Consider the following 20,942-nt stretch of genomic DNA (forward strand, 5'->3'; position numbering starts at 1 on the left):
GGCTGGACACATCATCCTGAGGCTGAAGGAAATAGGTGAGTAGGAGTAGAGGTGGGGGACAGAAAGCTGGAAAAGTTCATGTTTAACAGCTTCCATATTCTCTCCCAGGTAAGGACCCACAATCAGCTTCACAGAGAATTGATGCAGGGAATACTTGAGTAAAGAGAAGAACATTGAGTATAATTATTGTGAGAAATGGGAGAAAACAGATGGACTCATGAAGATATCACCTAGTCAGCTGAAGGCCCAGGCGAGGTTGTAAACCATAACGCTGCAGCTCTCCTTCAGCTTTCTCTGAACTTCTAGGTCCTCCTTTGTGCCTCCAGAGAATCCAGGACATCTTATTAAATACTATGTAAGACTGAAATGACCAGCCTATGAGTCTGTTCTCTGACTAGACTGGTAGCACATGGAGGTCAGGAAGGGGAATTCTCAGAGCCTTGTAGAGTATCTGACCCACAACTGGCTCTCAAAGGAAGTGTACTGAGCTGAACTGGATTCAAAACTTTGGCTGACCCAGCTGACACAAATGGAACCTGAAAGCCAGAAAAAGCCCAGAGACCAGTCTGCTCCGAGTTCAGATGGAACACTGGGAGATGACAGGGATCTCTAAGAGAAGAGCACCAGCACCCCCAGCTCTGATGCTTGATGGACGGAGGTTGTTGTCTTGGTTCTACCAGACAAGAAATCTTGGGGACAGATCACACAACTGATGTGAATTTCAGTCTCCTCATCTGTAAAGCATGGAGTATAATACCTGCTTCATTAAATGAGATTATGTGAGTAAAGCCCCTGCATAAAGACGGGCACACAAGAGGTGTGTAATAAACATTGGTTTACTAGTATCTTCCGAGAGATTTTCCTGATGCTTCCAAAAAGAATTTTCCCTAGGGGGATGAAGGAAAAGATTAAGGCAGTGCAGACCACCTGCATCAGGATCACCTGGCATGCTTATTTAAACATATTTGAATTTTGGGGGGAGTGTAGGCCAGGAATCTGCATTTTTAACAAGCATCCCAAGTGATTCTCATACCTAGTTATTAAGTTTTAAGCTGCTGGATTATGATGTCTTCCAATTTTGCCTCCTTTTTTTTTTTTTTTTTACTCCCAGTGCCACCTAAATAGCCCTAGTAACCTCCCACGATGCTCTGTGTCTCTCTAACCCCAGTCTCATCTTCTTCTAGTCCTAAACACTGCTGACAGATTTTTCTTGCTACAACACAGCTCCAATCAAGCTATGCCCTTGAATAAATATCTCCAAGGGCTACATCTTGCCTGCTAAATCCTTGTATTCATATCTTTCCAGTCTCAATGTTCTCACCTACTCCCTTCCTGAGTTCTAGTCAAACAGGTCTATTAGCTGCCACAGAGCAAGCTCTATGTTTCCAAATTCCCTGCCTTTGTCTCCTCATGAATGCTATACCTCACTGTTCCAGGTCCTACCCCTTCTGTCAAGGATTATTTCATGTGTTATCTTCTCTATGAATCTTTTCCTCATTCCCCAACCTGATGTGATTTCTTTCTTTATGAGTCCTTGTCATTCTTTGTACCTCTTCTACAATGTTTATCATAATCTACCTTATGTTACCTGTGTACTAGTTTTATCTACGCTGCTATGAGTACCGTCAAAGCAGGGTTATGTCAATAAACCCAGTGCCTAGTACAGTGACTGGAGCAGAGTTGGGTCTCAATGAATGTTTGTTGAATATATACCTGAATCCATGAGGACAGGGACCATGCATGAATCATCTTTTGTAACTCTTGCAGCACTTAGCAGTGTTTTATACGTCAAACCAAAAACCAAAACCGCTGCCGTTCCAACTCATAGCAACCCTATAGGACAGAGTAGAACTGCCCCACAGGGATTCCACAGAGTGGCTGGTGGATTCAAACTGCTGACCTTTTGGCCAGTAGCAGCCAAGCATTTAACCACTATACCACCAGGGCTCCTCATTTATATATAGTAGGCATTAAAAATGTGTGAGTTAAATTTAACATCTGGTAACTTCTTTTTTTTCTCCCCTTTGGTGACAAATTATTTTTAAAGCAAGCACAGTTGAGATTTCAATACTTCATGCTGGAGTTTACTGACTTTTTTTTTTTTTTTTACTGTAATAACCATGACAGTCTTTGGAACCTTAAATGGAATGTGCTTCCCTGTTTAGGAGTACTAAAATTACACTAAAGTAAGGTGACTATTTTCCCTAGGGCTAAGGCCAACAGTTAGACTGTTTTCCTTCTTGAGGCATACTTAGATTCTGACTATATTCCCTTTATAGCATGTGACACAAGGAGCATTTAAAAATAAATGTTCTATTTTTGTTTTAAATTACTAAATACAGAATAGATTTAATACACATATGTGTATATGCATATGTATTCATATATATAAATATACAGTCAATTGCTTTTTAAATTAAACTATTTTGAGATAACTGCAGATTCACATGCAATTGTAAGAAATAATACAGAGTTCCCATGTACCCAGTGGTAACATCTTGAAAACTATTTTAAAGTATCACACCAGGATACTGGCATTGATACAATCCATCAATCTTACTCAGATGTCCGCACTTTTGCTTGTACTCAATTGTGTGTTTGTGTGTGTGTTCAGTTCTATGTGATTTTATCACACAGGCAGTTTTGTGTATCCATAGCCAGTCAAGATATAAAACAGTCCATCACCACAAGGATCCTTCTGTTGCCCTCATGTAATCACTCCTACGTCCCTCTTCCACTCCCCTCCATGCCCCTGTCAACCATTAATCTGTTCTCCATTTCTATAAATTTGTCATTTCAAACATTGCTTTTTGGGGTTGGCTTTTTTTCACTCAGCATAATTCCCTGGAGATTCATTCAAGTTGTTGCATGTATCGATAGTTCACTCTTTTTTCTTTTTTAAAAACTAAAGTCCATGCTTTACATTTAGGATTCACTCTTTGTATTGTAGTTTTATGGGTTTTGTCAAATTACGTCTTGCGCTAACCATTACTGTATCACTCAGAGTAATTTTATAGCCCTAAAAGCCCATGCTGCACCTCTTCATCCCTCCCACTTCACATGAATCCCTAGCAACCACTGATCATTTTACTGTCTCAACAGTTGAGTTTTCCAGAATGTCATTGTCATGGATTGAATTATGTCCCCCCCAAAATGTGTGTATCAACTTGGTTAAGCCATGATTCCCAGTATTGTGATTGTAATTTTATTTTGAGAGGATCAGGGTGGGATTGTAACACCGCCCTCACTCGGGTCGCCTCCTTGATCCAAGGTAAAGGGAGTTCCTCTGGGGTGTGGCCTGCACCACCTTTTACCTCTCAAGAGATAAAAGGAAAAGGAGTTGGGGACCTCATACCACCAAGGAGGCAGCACCAGGAGCAGAGCACATCTTTTGGACACGGGGTCCCTGTGCCTGAGAAGCTTCTCAACCACGGGAGGATTGAGGACAAGGGCCTTCCTTTGGAGTCGATAGAGAAAGCCTTCCCCGGGACCTGACGCCTGTATTTGGACTTGTAACCTACTACACTGTGAGAAAATAAATTTCTCTTTGTTAAAGTTATCCACTTGAGGTATCTCTGTTACAGCAGCACTAGATAACTAAGGTAGTCATAGAATTGGAATCATACAATATGCAACATTTTCATTTAGAAATGTGCATTTAAGTTTCCTTCATGTCTTCTCATGGCTTGATAGCTCATTTCTTTTTATTGTGGAATAATATTTCATTGTATGGATGTACCACAGTTTGTTTATCCATTCAGCTATGAAGGGTATCACAGTTGCTTTCAGTTCTTGCCAATTATGAATAAAGCTGTTATAAACATTCGTGTACAAGTTTTTGTGTGGACCTAAGTTTTCAACTGATTTGGTTAAATACCTAAGAGTGCATTAGCTGGATCATTTGGTAAGACTATGTTTAGCTTTATAAGAAACTGCCAAATTATCGTCCAAAGTAGCTGTTGTTGGATGTCATGGTGTTGATTCCAACTCACAGCGACTCCATGAGACACAGTAGAACTGCTTCTACAGGGTTTTCTTGGCTGTAATCCTTAGAGAAGCAGATTGCCAGGTCTTTCTCCCACAGAGCTACTGAGTGAGTTTGAATCACCAACCTTTTGGTTAACAGCTGAGTGCTTAACTGTTGCCCCACCAGGGTTCCTCCTAAAGTAGCTGTATCGGCTTGTATTTCCACCAACAATAGATGGGAGTTCCTGTTACTCCACCTCCTGTAGCAACATTTGAAAAAAGCAACTGACTTTAGCTTCCAGCCCTGACATCATATATAGAAAGCCCACAAGGCAGTTTATAGACAAATACTTCTGCAACAGCACTCAGAGCAGGAATAGTGCAGGTGAGAAGAGCATCCTGCAGGTGCTATTTGGGGTGCTGTGTTGCTCAGTGGTAAGTTGTTACTAATGGCTATTACTGTGCAACACCCAAATGACCTTGAGTTTGATTTTACATGGTTAAGCTTATTACAAGAATGTAGAAGGGTTTGGGATGAGTATCTTGCAATTGTCCCTCACATGGATGACTGTAAGAGGGAACGAAGGTCAACAGACACTTTATGTTTACTATTTTTGGAAGGCATTCAGAGTGTTTGGGACATTCTAGTTCACAACAGTGAAATCACTCAACCAGGTAGATAGGATTTTAGAGTTAGAGCTTGTCCCAGTTCAAGAGTGTGTGAAACTAGATTAACAGAGCAGATTCTTAATTTAATCTAGGGACAGCAAATGTCGAATTCCATTATAAAGAATTATTTTATGATCTTGGAAAAAGGAAAACCCTTGTATAAAGCCCCCAGAAAACTAGAAGATTCAATGCCAGTCAAATCCCGTATCCCCACACTAAAAAGCACTATATAATTCTTGTGTTGTTCTGGAATTTTATTGTACTGAGTGTGTTTGATTTAAACAGGTTACAACCATTGCCATCAAGTCAATTACAACTCATAGCTACTCTGTAGGACCTGTAGGGTTTCCAAGGCTATACTCTTTATGGAAGCAGACTGCTATACTTTCCTCCCGTAGAGTGGCTGGTGGGTTCGAACCACCAGCCTTTCAGTTAGCAGCCCAATGCTTAACCACTATAGCTAGGACATGTGAATCTTCTTTCTTAATGACATTTTTTTTTTAATGAGATTTTCTGTCATGGGATGATAGTTCAAAACGTAAGAATAAAAACATGTTTCAGATCACCTTCTTTTTTTGGTGCTAGGTTGTTGAATATATCTGCTTTGTAACTGAGGTCACTTTTGATTTGAGTTGGTGAACTCATTCTCCAACAAGAGGGCAAAGCTACCGAAGAAGGAGCAGCAGCTAAAGAGATCACTGGTTGCCAGTGGTTCAGAAGGTGGGGAGGGGAAGGATGAACAAGTAGAGCAGGGGACATTTTTGGGGCACTGAAACTATTCTGTAGGATACTGTAGTGGTAGACACATGACACTGTATATTTGCCAAAACTCACAGAACTGTACAACACAAAGAGCAAGCCCTAATGTAAACTATGGAGTTTAGTTAAAAACAATGTATCAATCTTGGTTCATCTGTTGTAACAAATGTACCACACTAATGCCAAGATCCTAATAATAGAAGAAACAGTGTGCTACGGGAGAGGGAATATATGGGAACTCTCTGTACTTTTTGCTCAATTTTTCTGTACACCTAAACCTGCTCTAAAAAATAAAGTCTGTTTAAAAAAAATGAAGAGAAAAAAAAAGAAAAGGTAGAAAGCTAGCAACATCTGTAGAGACAACCAGACCAACATTAATTGAGAATGCCTACTAAGTATCAGGCATGCTGGAAAGTACAGAGGACCTAGAGTGGATTAGGCATTGCCCTTGCTTTCAGCAGGCTGACTCTTTTCTGGAAGGAGGAGGAAAAAACATCTAACTCACTTCTTTTTCTTCTGTGAAGGGGAGATGTGTCACTAAATATGGCCTAACCTGTGAAGGCCACCAATCTTTGAACTCTGGACATTACAGGTTGGAAGACTATTAAATATTATTTACCCCAAATGCCAAAATTTAATAAAGAGAAAGCCAGAAAAGTGAAAGAATTTATCTAAGATTGCTGGGTTGGGTCTAGAATCTGAATTTCCTGACTTTTAACCAAGCACTCTTCATATTATACTACCTGTCTTAGAATTCAATGTTTTCTTTGTTGTTGTTGTTGTTTTATTCTTAGATCCTCCCATAGTAAAGCCGTACCTAATTGCATTAATTAGATTCATAGAGCCCATGCCCTCTGATCTTTTAGCTCTACACTCTGTCCTTCAAAAAGTCTAATTCATAGTTTCAATTCAGCAGATTATTTAAAAGCATATTGAGTACTTCCTATGGTGTAGGCAGTAGAAAGCCTACCAAACCTAGTAAAGCACACTTCCTACCTCTGAGGAATTTGTTCTAGTATAATATTCTCAGATGTCAAAGTTGTATAGGTAAAACTCATCATCACCACCCAATCAAGTTTTCTAATGGAAATCTTCTTTGTAAGTCTTTAATTCTCAAGGCCCCAGTATAAAAATCTCCAAAGTATTTTTACTACTGTGGCTTGAAAGTGAGAGTATTTGGTTTTTAATCCTTGTTCTACCATTAACCAATTAGTTTTGAAACTCTGGGCAAGGCTTACCTCTCCAGGCTTAACATCTTCAATCAGTAAAATTAGGAGAGTGCCAGTCTTCTGTGATCCCCCTTCCTTTTCAGATCCAATCAGGTACTAAATATAACAACTTATTTTATCTCATCTACTTTTTGCATATCTCTTGAATTTCTTTCTCCTTCTCCATGTTCATCACAGCTGAGTTGAATCCCTGGATTATTGTTAACAGGCTTCAGGCTCTTAAGTGCAGAGTGACATGTTGAAAGCAATTTTAAGCAAGATTTAGCCTAGAGGTATATAGGTTAGATTGGAAGCTAGAAAACTAATTAAGATCTTTTAGAATAAAGGAATGTGCCTTAATTATCTAGTGCTGCTATAACAGAAATACCACAAGTGGATGGTTTCAACAAACAGAATTTCATTCTCTCACGGTCTAGTAGACTAAAAGCCCAAACTCAGGGCATCAGCTCCAGAAGGCTTTCTCTCTCTGTCATCTCTGGACGAAGGTCCTTATCATCAATCTTCCCCTGGTCTAGGAGCTTCTCTACACAAGAACCCTGAATCCACAGGTTGCACTCTGCTCCTGGCACTGCTTTCTTGGTGGTATGAGGTCCCCCACTTTGCTCACTTCTTTTTCCTCTTATCTCTTATAAGATAAAAGGTGATGCAGGCCACACCCCAGGGAAACTCCCTTTACATTGGATCAGGGATGTGGCCTGAGTAAGGGTGTTACATCCCACCCTAATCCTTTTAACATAACCTTGTCTTGCCTCATTAACCACAGGCAGAGATTAGGGTTTACAACACACAGGACGATTACATCCATCATGAAAAGGAGGACATCCACACAATAGTAGGAATCATGGTCTGCCCAAGTTGACACATATTTTGGGGGGACATAATTCAATCCAAAACAGAGTCCCTGGAGTAGTTAAGTGCTCAGCTGCTAACCGAAAGGTAAGAGCTTTGGGTCCACCCAGAGGCACCTAGGAAGAAAGACCTGGCAATCTACTTCTGAAAACACCATGGAGCACACTCTACTCTGATACATAGTGCGTTGCCATGAGTTGGACTCAATTCCATGGCAACTGGTTTGGTTTTTTGGTTTTAGAATAAAGAACAACCTCAAACTAAAAGCCTGTCATTGAAGTCCCTCCAAATGCTGGTTTCAGTTGGCCTTTCTGCTTTTATTCCCCATGCCTCCATAACACATAGCCTTTTCCTACCACACCTTCATGTCTTTAACATTGCTTTTCCTTTCCTCCTATGTGGAAAGTCTTCCTTTTTTGTAAACTCAATTCTAATAGTTTCATTAAAGCCAATTTCTTCCACAGAGCCAGTAATCTCTCTTTTAATTCCTATACAAATAATCAGAGTACAAACAATAATCCTCTTTCCTAATTCCATCTCATGAATATTATCAGCATTAAAGACATAATATGTAAAAACTCTTAACCAACATTAATGAAAGAATATCGTATAACTTATTTTCTTTATTATTCCTTCTTATTTCTTTTGCAAACCAAAATAAGCCACTGGTTGTTGATCTTTTTGGTAGAGGATTAATCTGTATTTTTAAATTATTTTAGAAGGTTTAAGAAGAATATTAAAATAGGTTTCCTTGCTCTGGGCAGCTTCTGATATATGAAGGCATCTAGACAAAAGTATATGAACTATTGTCAAATAATATGTCTAGTTCAGGCAGATATTCAAGTAAGCAGGGAATAATGTTATATAAATGTTGTCAGGGTAGCTTACTCCATTGATAGATAAGCTCTGAAGACTTTATTTTTCAGTTATGAAACACGCCAATCTGACCAAATGATTGTCAATGTTAGTGTTAATAACAGTAGAGAAGCATTTGAGGGAAAACTTAAGGTTTTACTTTCTCCCTTTTAGATTCTCTAATTGCTGCTTGAACTCTGATTTGAATACCTTCTTCAGAGAAAGGCCACAATTAGAGGAGTGAAAGGGTTTCATGTGGTAAGAGAAAAGTGGCACTGTCGTATCCCATCAATCCCTGCAGTACCCGCTCTCAGAGAACATTCACTGCACTCTCTTGTACCAGCTCCAAAAGGGAGTTTCCCAAGAAGTGAGTTTTAGGCAGTCACTACTGCCCATTTGTCATTACTGAAAAAAAAAAAAAATCCATTATGTTACAAAAAGATCCTGTTATCCAGCGTTTGCTAATTATGATTCAGACGAGAAACATACAAAGTTTCAAAGAAAACAACTGAAGGGAACATCTGAAAGCAATTTCCCCCCATTCTTTGTTGTTCTGCTACTCACGGCAAATCTTCCAAACTGGAGGCTTCATGTCTTGGATCCAATAGATCATAACCACATTCATTGTAGATTTCCAAATAGGAAATGTGTGTTGTATATATTTTGCTGCTGTCCTGATTGGAAAAGGGAAAGACATTATTTAATGGCTCTAAATAACAATTCAGTTTAGGGGAAGATGAACACATTTATCACTGTAGCTTCCTTACAGTGTCCTTCTTTTTCTCTATGACTTTGTATAGTTTACATTTTCTGTTCATGACACTTTCAAGTTGCAAATTACCATAGGCAGAAAGGTTTTTTTTTTTTAAATGGCCAACACCCATGATTACAAGCAACTTCAGTCTGTTCCTTTTTATTGGTTCCACGTTGTACATAAAAAGTCAATATACGCTTACAATGAGCCAACTTGGTTGCAGAACCATATAATACACCATTTTTTACTTTCCAGATTAAAAAAAGGGGTGGTTGTTACCAAAAAGAAATAAACTTACATTCTGTGAATATTCATCAAAAAACACAGATGATCACTCTGGTCTAAAAACTCTAGTAGCAAAATAGTTTCCATCTTTAATCATAGTTCTTTTTTTACTTTCCTAATATTCAGAAATTTTTAGTGAAATAGATAATAGTGATAGTTCCAGGGTACAGAATATAGTTTAGATCAGTTAGGTATGAGTGGACATTAACAGTTCACTGCCTGTTGGGTTAATTTTCCTGGCCCAAGTGGGCAAATCAAGGATATTTGGATATTGGTTAGACAGAGGTATTTTCTGTGGGGCATTGCTGAAATGTAATGACATAGGCATCAATGTGATGGGACTAAAAGTCAAGATGACTGGTCCTAAACTCAGTTGTGCCAACAGACAATAGGGACCCACTCCCTCTCAGATGGAACAAATCAGGGACTTTTTTTCAGCTCTTGAGACATTTCCAAGTTCAGTTTTTAGAACTAAATATTAAAAAACAGCACTTTCTGATGGGAAGGACAGCACATAGTACAGGGGAAGTCAGCACAGCTGGACTAAACCAAAAGCTAAGAAGTTTCCTGAATATAACCAAACACTTTGAGGGACAGAGCAGCAGGGGTGGGGGTCTGGGAACCACAGATTCAGGGGACATCTAGATGAACTGTCATAACAAAGTTTATTACAAAAATGTTCTACATCCCACTTTAGTGAGTGGCGTCTGGGGTCTTAAAAGCTAGCAAGCGGCCATCTAAGATGCATCAACTGGTCCCAACCTACCTGCGGCACAGGAAAATGAAAGACACCAAAAACACAAGGAAAAAACTAGCCCAAGAAACAAAAAGGGCCACATAAACCAGAGACTCCATCAGCCTGAGACTGGAAGAACTAGATGGTGCCCGACTACCACCAATGACTGCCCTGACAGGGAACACAACACAGAGTCCCTGATGAAGTAGGAAAAAAGTGGGGTGCAGAACTCAAATTCCAGTAAAAAGACCAGACTTAATGGTCTGACTGAGACTGGAGGAACCTCAGAAGACATGGCCTCCGGACTCTCTGTTAACCCAGAACTAAAACCACTCCCAAAGCCAACTCTTCAACAATTAGACTGGACTATACGACATAAAATGATACTCGTGAAGAGTGTGCTTCTTAGTTCAAGTGGATACATGAGACTAAATGGGCAGCTACTGTCCGGAGGTGAGATGAGAAGGCAGAAAAGTACACAAGCTGGCTGAATGGATACAAGAAATCTGAGGTGGAAAGGAGGAGTGTGCTGACATATTATAGAGATAGCAACTAAGGTCACATAACAATGTGTGTATAAATTTTTGTATGAGAAATTAACTTGAGCTGTAAACTTTCACTTAAGACACAATTTAAAAAATATAGCACTTTCTTATTCCTCCCAAAACACAAATGCTCCTATCTCTGCAAATATCATCTGGCTCCTTGCCAGAGGACAATATATTTGTGTTTATGGCAAGAAGGTTGGCAAGTTGTACTAACACAGAAGATTTGCTTAGGATGACCTTCCTGACTGATTCCCACTCCAGTCCAAGACAACCAATTCGACAAGTGCTGTTCAAAGTGAGAGAGGACCATGTTATAGAGAAAAGTGGCCTGTAAATCAAAAGCTAGATCCCTAGGCTAACTAGCTGGCAGTGCTTACAATGCCATGTCTCAGTTTTCACACCCATAAAGTGAGAAAGTTGCATAATGAATCCCTAAGTGTTCTTCAGTTTTAAATGAATATAATCATTAATTAATACTAATAGCATTAGCATTAATAATTAATTACTATGATTATCTGGTCTTAACAAACTACTCAAATACACTACCATCACATAAAACAAAATGATACCTGAAAAATTAAGGTAATTCTCAGCTAGGATATGGCTGTCATACTCGAATGTTTACTCCAGCTACAGCAAAAATTCCACATTCTGGTATTCTGTGAAGGTGACGACATGGACTGACGTTCTACTAAACAAATTTCTATTAATGAAATGCTGGGAAATCCTGCTGATGTGGGTGGACAATGGCTGCTTATCCTGACAAATGGCCCTATGATTTTTATTAGTGCCCTAGTTTAGGGAAAGCACCATTTCAACAAAATTTGGGGGGGCTTGTAACTTGGTTTAGCACAGGTGTCAGAATACAAACACCAGAGAGATTCTCTGTGGCCTTTAGTCTACTCCAGTGTTTCCAAAGACAACCCATGAAGTACTCGTGGAAAAAGGGTTCCATGGTCAGCACATACACTGTATCCCTGTCCTGAGCATTCTCAGAGCAGGTTAAAGATCCGAGGGCATGTTTTAGCAACCTGATGATTTCCTGTTTAATGTAACATATTTCTAAAGCTCATCTGAACTCAGAGAAACAGCCTATAGATTATGGTTCGAGATTTTAGCACAAGTTCTGAGCTGCTCTTACCATCAGACAGAAAAAGAGATTTGACCACTGCACCTGCCACTTACACGAGTGTGCTTGTACCCTAATCCTCAACTGTTTCACCATAAAAATGGTGACAGAGAAATAAGGTCCTGTGAGTCTCTGAGTGGTGCAAATGGTTAACACGCTCAGCTGTTAACCAAAAGATTAGAGGTTTGAGTCTACCCAGAGGTACCTGAGAAGAAAGCCCTGGCAATCTACTTCTGAAAAATCAGTCATTGAAAACCCTGTGGAGTACATCTCTACTCTGACACACACAGGGCCACCGTGAGTCAGATTTGTCTTGATGGCAACTGGTTTATTCAAAATACTAAAAAAATGTGTGGCCCGTAATAGACATCTACAAATGGTTGTTATTGCTGTTGATGCTATTATTATTGTTTTTATTATTATTTCTAAAAGCCTGCAAATGGAGAATTAAGTTTGTGAATATAAAAGGTAAAAGGAAGAAAGAAGGGCCAACTTGCATGTTAGTCTGCAATGGAGAAATTTCCTTCTTCCAGAAATTAGAAGAAATCATAAAAATTCAGGAAAATGGCAGGTCCACTGCTCTGAAGTGATGGGAATAATGCCTTTGGCTCCCTCAGCTTCTGCATTTTCTAGACTTTTATTGGAAAACACACTGAAAATTCACTGAGCTATGTGGCAAGCTACCTTTCCTTCTTATTACTTTTTAGTGTTTAGGATTGCCAGGCTGTAATATAACACACATGTTTCCTGCAGACAGCCTTTCCGCCTGCCCCAAAACAAGTTTGAATCTCACAATACTCAAAAGTAATGAGCAGTGATTTCTAAAATAAATGGAATCAATTCTCCTCTCTTGGAATCATTGAAAATGTGCTCCTATCAGACTCGCAGGCCTTTTACAACCAGTATGCACGAGGCTCTGAGTTTAACTTGAAGTAAATACTTTGCATAAGGCAATGCTCCCTTTAAGAATTCTAAAGCATTTCATGTGGCCCTCTAAGGCAAGCAACTGGTGGCCTCTGAGTACCAGTCTGCATTTTTCAGCTATACTATGTGGACAGGCTTTACGATGCACTTCGAGTTGCTTCTGACTTGTTTCATCACAGTTGAGTTTGATTATAATAAATGTGTTGTGCCCCATCGCAGAAACCTGTCCCTTTATAAAGAGCTGCCCTGGCTATAAATTGGTCTGATGGGCTCTCTCCAAGTCCAGGAAGTTATTTAGTATCATTCAGAATGAAATTGAAAAGAGTAATGTCAATGACAAACAGATCTAAAACAATGAACCTAACAGATGGTAGGTACTTGGGAGACATTTAGACTTTTAGAATTGTAAAAAAAAAAAAAATTTTTTTTTTTATCCATAGACGAAATTTAAAAAGAAATAAGTAAAATACTTTCCATTGGGAAAGGATTGGTTTATTCAGTTAAGCTTAATCGGGGGCACTGGCTTCGTTTGTTCTGAAAGGCTCAAAGGATTCTCTGAAACTGGTCAGTAGTCATTTGGCCACATATGGATATATGGATATTAAGGCTGTAGTAATAACTATCATGGACTGAGCATCTACTGTGTGTCAGGAAGTGGACAGTATCTTTAAATACAGCATGTTCGGCCGTCACCACAACGCTGCAAGACTGAGACATTAAGCAACTGCCCCAATGCCACACTTGGTAAGTAGCACACCTTCTCAAAACCAGGTCTGCCTGTACCATCTTCAATGATCTTTCCACATTAGTCTCCAACAGCAAAAACTATTAAAAATTATATTCCCTGTCTATGGAATAGGGGAATGAAACAAAACAGATAACTTCTGAAATAAGTGAGTAAACGAAAGAAGGGCTTTGGAGCCAACATACACACTACACTCTTTCTTTCACAAACTTTCTGCCATGCAGGGTTGATGTGTTTGAGCCAGGGAGAGATGAGCTGAACTAATGGCTAATTACTACTTTATGGGTAGAAATTAGAAGTATGCAGATCTCAGCAATTTCTCCTCATCGTTTCCAACTCAAAATGCAAACAGCACAGAGTCGAGAAATTCTGGAGTGACTGTTACACTGACCTAGTTAGGACATGTGTCATACGGGATGAGAACAACTAAGGAACTGCTGGAACTAGTAGGGACACTGGAGATCCGCTAGTAAAATACAATCCCTCCTTTCACAGAGGGGGAAACGGGAACCCAGATAATTTATATGAATCATTGTAGAGAATTTGTTTAAATACAACCAGTGAAACAAGGCCAGTCTGAGATACAGAGCCTGAGTATCTCATAGTAAAAAGTATAGGCTTTGGCATCAGACAGACCTGGGATGGTACTCCAAATCAGGTACTTAAAAGATACGAATCCAGAGAAAGATATTTAACCTGAGGCTCAATTTTCCCATCTATAAAATGAAGATAAGTGTATCTACCTCATTAGCTGTATTGTGTTGTATTAAATGCTAACACAGCCACAGCTACTTGTAGGCACTCAATAAGTGATGCATGTAACATAGCATGGAATTTCTCTTCATAATAATATTAATTTCAGTAGGATTTTTTCTCTGGTAATTCTGGGCTCCTGTTAAAAGTATGAAAAGAGAACAATCATACTATCCTATTCAGTGCTTTAGTAGCTTAAAGAAAGGCCTGTTTGGCAAAAGGATAGTCCTCAGTTCCTTTTTTTTTTAATTTAATGTGATGTTTTTGTTATTGTTTGTGCCTTATGTGAAGGTTTACAGAGCAAATTAATTTCTCATTAAACAATTAATACACATACCGTTTTGTGACATTGGTTGCCACCCCTGTGACATGTCAACAGTCCTCTCCCCTTCTCAACCCGGGGTTCCCCATTTCCATTTGTTCAGCTTTCCTGTCCCCTCCTGCCTTCTCATCCTTGCCCCTGAGCTGGTGTGCCCATTCAGTCTCACATACATGGTTGAACTATGTGTATTACTGTTTGTTTTATAGGCCTGTTTAATCTTTGGCTAAAGGGTAAACCTCAGGAATGACTTCAGTACTGAGTTAAAAGGGTGTCGGGGGCCATGCTCTTGGGGTTTCTCCAGTCTCCGTCAGGCCAGTCAGTCTGGTCTTTTTTTGCGAGTTAGAATTTTGTTTTACATTTTTCTCCAGCTCTGTCCGGGACCCTCTATTGTGATCCCTGTCAGGGCAGTCATGGTGGTTGCCGGGCACCATCTAGTTGTGCTGGACTCAGGCTGGTGGAGGCTGTGGTAGTTGTGGCGTGTTAGTCATTTGGACTAATCTCCCCCTTGTGTCTTTGGTTCTCTTCATTCTCCTTGCTGCAGATGGGGTGGGACCAGTAGAGTATCTTAGGTGGCCACTCACAAGCTTTTAAGACACCAGATGCTACTCATCAAAGGAGGAGGTAGAACATTTTCTTTCTACACTATGTTACGCCAATTGAGCTCGAGATGTACCCTGAATATTCCTCAGTTTCTTAGTGAGGAATATAAGATACTAGTTGGTAAAAGATGTACCCTCCATGAGTGTATCAGAAGAACTCCCCTTGAACCTTTGCTGAAACAGCAGCCCTTAATGAGAAGCACCTTCTCTGTTCCCACTTCCTCAGCAAAATCCCAAACTTTTCTTAAATGTAGAGGCCAGAGTTATTACACAATAATACTTCCTCTTTTAGATACAATCTAATAAAACATTGCAATAAATTTTCTGCCTGCAGTAAATTTCTGCTGAATATATTACATGTAAAATTAAATTAAGGTTTCATACCTTTTGTAACTGTTCAAAAATGTATGATAGTGTCCTTGGGATAATGCCTCTGTCGGTGTAACGCTCTGCCCCACCAGTGATGGTGAATGTCTTACCGCTGCCTGTTTGTCCGTATGCAAAGATGGTGCCATTGTAACCTGCCAGAGCACTGCAATAAAGAAATGGCACACTTTTAATATCCAAACAGGTAATTGCGTTTGTATTAACTGGCTTACATTCTACTAACAATCTTCCTGAACACTATTAAAAAGACATCATAAAAATTAATAGAAATATCTATAGAAATATTATATGCATGAGTAAGTAGCTAGACTGTGCTTTCTTAACAAGGGATACCAGCACATCTATCCCTTTCTCTAAAAATGGGCCTATAACTCAAATGGAGTTTAGCCATCTGAACTGTTTTCTTTACATTTAGTATCCTGGGCTTGAATTAAGGAATATGCTGGGGGGAAAAAAGGTCCTATGGAAACATCACCACCTATAATTTGGCAAAATGCAAATCTGACACCTGGTACCTCACGTGATGAATACGCACAACAGTAGCTACCTGCTAGAACATCAGATACACTCTTTTGCTACCTAAAACCCTATTGCTGCCAAGTTGATTCTGACTCATAGTGACCCTACAGGACAGATTAGAACTGCCCCATAGAGTTTCCAAGGAGTGCCTGGTGGATTCGAACTGGCAATCTTTTGGTTAGCAGCTGTAGCTCTTAACCACTGAGTTAGCAAGGTTCCCTGCTTGTCACTATGTACCCTATAATAACCAGCATCAACTGAAAATCCTCTAAAAATTCCTTTTCTTGGAAATGACTGTTTGGTAGACAATGCTAGTCCATATGCGCTCCTCAGCCCTGCAAAGCAGCTTTGATCTGACGGTGGTCTTAAGAACCCTGGATTGTCCCAGCTTTTGTAGACCACCACCTGTAACAAAGGCTTTGAACAATGCACATGACATGATGCAGACTTTCAAAAGTGAGTCTTTTATCTGCGCTACAAGGAACAGCAAACTAGTGCAGCTTTATTTTCTTTTTTGTTACAAGCGGCTCCTTGATCTCACCTGTTCTCATCAAACCAGCTATGATGATGCCAGCTAATGGTACCCACATTGTGAATGGCTTTTTGATAGATGGCACCTCAGAGAATCACCTCTAACTGTTCACAGTGAAATTCCTGCTCTAATACTTCTGGTAAAATACTGTCCCACAGCTCTCTACAATTCATTACGCTTTTGTGTCTGCATGTTGAATAAGCTATCATCATGATGCTGCCTCAAAACACACAGGTTTTGGTTAGAACTTGCTATGCAGTGGTGAGTTAAGTTCTCAGCAACTTATGCAAATACTAAATTAACAATATCTTCAGTAACAAATCAATGAATCTTTTGCTATGTAGATAGAAGGTGTTGCTGGGGATTATAAACTTAAAGGACTTAATAAGGTGGTGAGCAAAATAGTATTACTACTGTGTGGTTCAACCTTCCCCTTTTGAGAGGTTTAATGATTTTTCTTTGTGTGTTTACACATGGAGACAACAACACACTGTTGAAACATCCAGCTTGTAAATGTTGGAACTACCATGCTGGATGACTACAGACGCTTATTCCTCAATAGAATCTGTCACCAGTGATGTAGCAAATGCTTCATAAGCAACATCGTTCCTGTAGATGATACCCCTTGGCTATAAATGCTCCAGGTAAATGAAGTCTATAACTCTAAGTATCAAACCTTCAACATTTTATTGACTTTTGATGGAAAACTTTCTAAAACATATTAGGCATTCCCTGACTTAAAAAGCATAGAATACAGAGCACAAATTAGCATTTCCATTATGATTTAGATATAGTCTATGAAAAGGGAATACTGGAGCATGCTACAAGATGGTGTCCTCTGATGATCTACTTTTTATACTTAAGTCTTCCTTCTCACTACTAGTTGTCCTAATTATACCTGCTTTTTTTTTTCTAATACTAATATGCGCTCCCCACTCCCTACTTGCTGAGGGTTGGAAAACCAGATGGAAAAGGTTCATAGAATGCTGTATAAAATAAAAAGGATAGAGGCTCCACCTATATATCTTTCCATGGCTATTTATTTATTACATTACTATAATTTTTAAAATTAAGAAATGTAAACAGGCAAAATTTTTCTCCAATTTCTTTCTATAGAACCCCACAATCCCAACTCAACATAGTGCCCCCTCTCCACTGGGCACTAGGCATTTTCATGTGCTTCTAGTCTCATATGTCCTAAAGGAAAATGACTAAAAATAAAGGAAAAGGAATGGCGGAGTACAAAACTCTGAAAATCCACTGCTCCATTAAAACAATGAGCACACTGGCAAAAATTTGTCAAAACTGACTTTTTCAGAAATTATCCTGGAAATTACCCAAAGACTCACAACAATCCAGTGAGTTTTACTCAAGAAAAATGGCTGAATCTCAATAAGAAAAGGGAACTTTGTGGCATTTTAACTTGACTAGTGCCACTCTCTTTTCCCCAGTTCAATGGTGGTCTTGCAAAACTACAGCCTCATAACCATAGTAGCTATGAAAACCAGCAGTTTAGGAGTCCTCACAGTCCTAGCACGCACTGGAAGGGGTAGAACACAACTGGAACACTTCAAAAGTCTCATCCCATAGAATTTGCACTATTTGACCTCTTTGGCAGCTCCCTGGAAAAGCCCCATTCACAGGATTTGTCTTCTGTGTTTGATCTGACTCAGAGCTCATTCACTGCAAAAGCCCTATACCCAGGGAGTTTGTTAAGAACAGTCAGTAGCAATTGTTTAACCTCACAGCTGCCTGAGGCTGCAATACCAATGAGGCAAACAAGAAGCTGACCAAAAATTTAAAAGAAAACTATTCAGAATGAGATGTCTATCAGGAGTTTTAAAAAGCTCTAACATATTCCTAGGGCTGTAAAAGGCCACACCCATGTGCAGGGCTGTGAACATGCCCAGGTGAGACCTATGAAGGTCCTTATACCTCACACCTCGCTGACCTTGAGACTCTGCACAAGCAGAAAGTGAAGACTAAGGCAGAGTTGTAAACTGCCAGAGAGGTGAAGGTGTGCCCCATAACACACACAGAACCCTTCCATCAAAGTCTGGAAGATTGGTTCAAGGCATTTAAGTAGATATCTGTCCAATCGTTAGCTGACCACTAATCGGGCAGCGATTTTAGAGGCCGCACACAACAAAGAATACAGATTTTACAGAATTAGTCCAAGAAAGTCACTAAACAAATAACAGCAGTAGCAGCAGCAGCAACAACAGCAAACCCTGGAGAGGTGGGAATCTTATATCCAGAGTTGTCACATTAAGTTAGTTAAAATGCTCAGTGTTCAACAACAAAAACAAAATCAGACACACAAAGACACAAGAAAGTATTGCCCGTACACAGGAAATCAAGAATTCAACAGAAACAGTTCCTGAGGAATCAACGTAGAAAAGGCTTCTGACAAAATTCAATACCCTTTCATGATAAAAGCACTCAACAAGATAGGAATAGAAGGGAAATTCCTCAACTTTATAAAGGGCATTTATAAAAAACCCACAACTAACATCATACTCAGTGGAGAAAGATTGAGAGCATTTCCCTTAAGATCAGGAATAAGACAAGGATCCCTGTTTTAACCACCGATACTCAATACTGTACTGGAAGTTCTAGCCAGAGCAATTCGGCAAGAAAAATAAATAAAAGCCATCCAAATTGGGAAGAAAAAAGTAAAACTATCTGTTTTCACAGATGAACATGATCTTACATATAGAAGATCCTAAAGAATCCACAAGAAAGTTATTACAGCTAATAAATGAATTCAGCAAAATGACCGGACACAAGGTCAACACTCAAAAATCAGTAGGGCTCTTATATGCCAGCAACAAGCAATCCAAAAAGAAAATTAAGGAAATAACTCCATTTACAACAGCATCTCAAAGAATAAAACACCTAGGAATAAATTTAACCAGGGAGGTGAAACACTTGTACACTAAAAATATAAAATATTACTGGAAGAAATTAAAGATGGTCTAAAATAAATGGGAGGATATTCTGTGCTTATGGATTGGAAGACTTAATATTGCCAAGATGTCAATACTACCTAAAGCAATTTACAGATTCAATGTAATACCCATAAAAATTCTAATAGCCTTCCTTGCAGAATCTGAAAAGCCAATCTTCAAATTTATATGGAAATTCAAAGGGCCCAAATAGTCAAAGCAATCTTGAAAAAGAACAAAACAAGAGGACTCACACTTCCCAATCTCAAAATATAAAACTACAGTAATCAAAACGGTATGGTACTGATATAATGATGGACATATAAACCAATGAAATAGACCTAATAGTTCAGAGATAAGCACGTACATCTGAGGTGAATAAATATTTGACAAGAGTGCTAAATACAAACCATGCCTTCTCCCCTCCCCTTGAGGTACTTTGATAAACTGGCTATGAATTAGCATAGCACACTTAATGAAATTACCTCACTGGGGGAGGGCGCAGTTGGAAAAAAATATAGAACACACGTGTTATTTGTGTAAAAATATGGTAGTCTCTTTAATAAATGGTGCTGGGGAAACTGAATTTCCACATGTAAAAGAATAAAGTTAGACCCATACCTCAGAACATGTATGAAAACTAACACAAAGTGGATCAAAGACCTAATTCCATAAAACTCTTAGAAGAGAACATAGGGGCAGTGTTTCAGGAGCTAGTCTTCAACAGTGGATTCTTAGATATGACACTGAAAGCACAAGCAACAAAAGCCAAAATAGAAAAACGGGGTCTCATTAAAATTAAAAAACTCTGTATATCAGAGGACTTTATTAAAGTGAAAAGACAACCTAGACCAGGAGAAAAATTTAAAAAAAATTGGGGGACCATATATCATAAAAAAACAAGGGCTTAATATCCAGATTATTTAAAGGACTCCTACAACTTAACAAGAAAAACGCAAACAACCCAATCAAAAAATGGGCCAAGGACTTGAATAGACATTTCACCAAAGAGGATATAAAAATAGCCAACAAGCACATGAAAAGATGCTCAACTTATCCATTGTTGTTGTTGTTAGGTGCCATCGAGCCGGTTCCGACTCATAGCGAGCCTATCCACAACAGAACGAAACACTGCCCGGTCCTGCACCATCCTTACAATCGTTGTTAATACTTGAGCTCATTGTTGCAGCCACTGTGTCAATCAATCCACCTCGTTGAGGATCTTCCTCTTTTCCACTGACCCTGTACTCTGCCAAGCATGATGTCCTTCTCCAGGGACTGATCCCTCCTGACAACATGTCCAAAGTATGTAAGACAGAGTCTCGCCATCCTTGCCTCTAAGGAGCATTCTGGCCGCACTTCTTCCAAGACAGATTTGTTCATTCTTTTGGCAGTCCATGCTATATTCAATATTCTTCGTCAACACCACAATTC

The 20,942-nt window shown here is 39.3% G+C and overlaps 1 protein-coding gene across 4 annotated transcripts in view; it reads right to left on the reverse strand.

Moving 5' to 3' along the window:
• KIF6 (kinesin family member 6) overlaps window positions 1-20,942 on the reverse strand; it is a 560,205-nt gene that overhangs the window by 428,212 nt on the left and 111,051 nt on the right. For 3 of the 4 annotated variants that reach the window (XM_049891330.1, XM_049891334.1, XM_049891323.1), the window contains 2 exons: window positions 15,507-15,654; window positions 8,892-9,001 (listed from right to left, as the gene is read on the reverse strand). In XM_049891330.1, the coding sequence (XP_049747287.1) occupies window positions 8,892-9,001; window positions 15,507-15,654 (258 nt within the window). Of the gene's footprint in view, window positions 1-8,891; window positions 9,002-15,506; window positions 15,655-20,942 lie in introns of those variants that run through there. The other variant, XM_049891338.1, reaches the window with a different exon arrangement.

The sequence above is a fragment of the Elephas maximus genome, chromosome 1 (assembly GCF_024166365.1).
Source record: "Elephas maximus indicus isolate mEleMax1 chromosome 1, mEleMax1 primary haplotype, whole genome shotgun sequence".
In the NCBI taxonomy this organism is placed as follows: Eukaryota; Metazoa; Chordata; class Mammalia; order Proboscidea; family Elephantidae; genus Elephas; species Elephas maximus.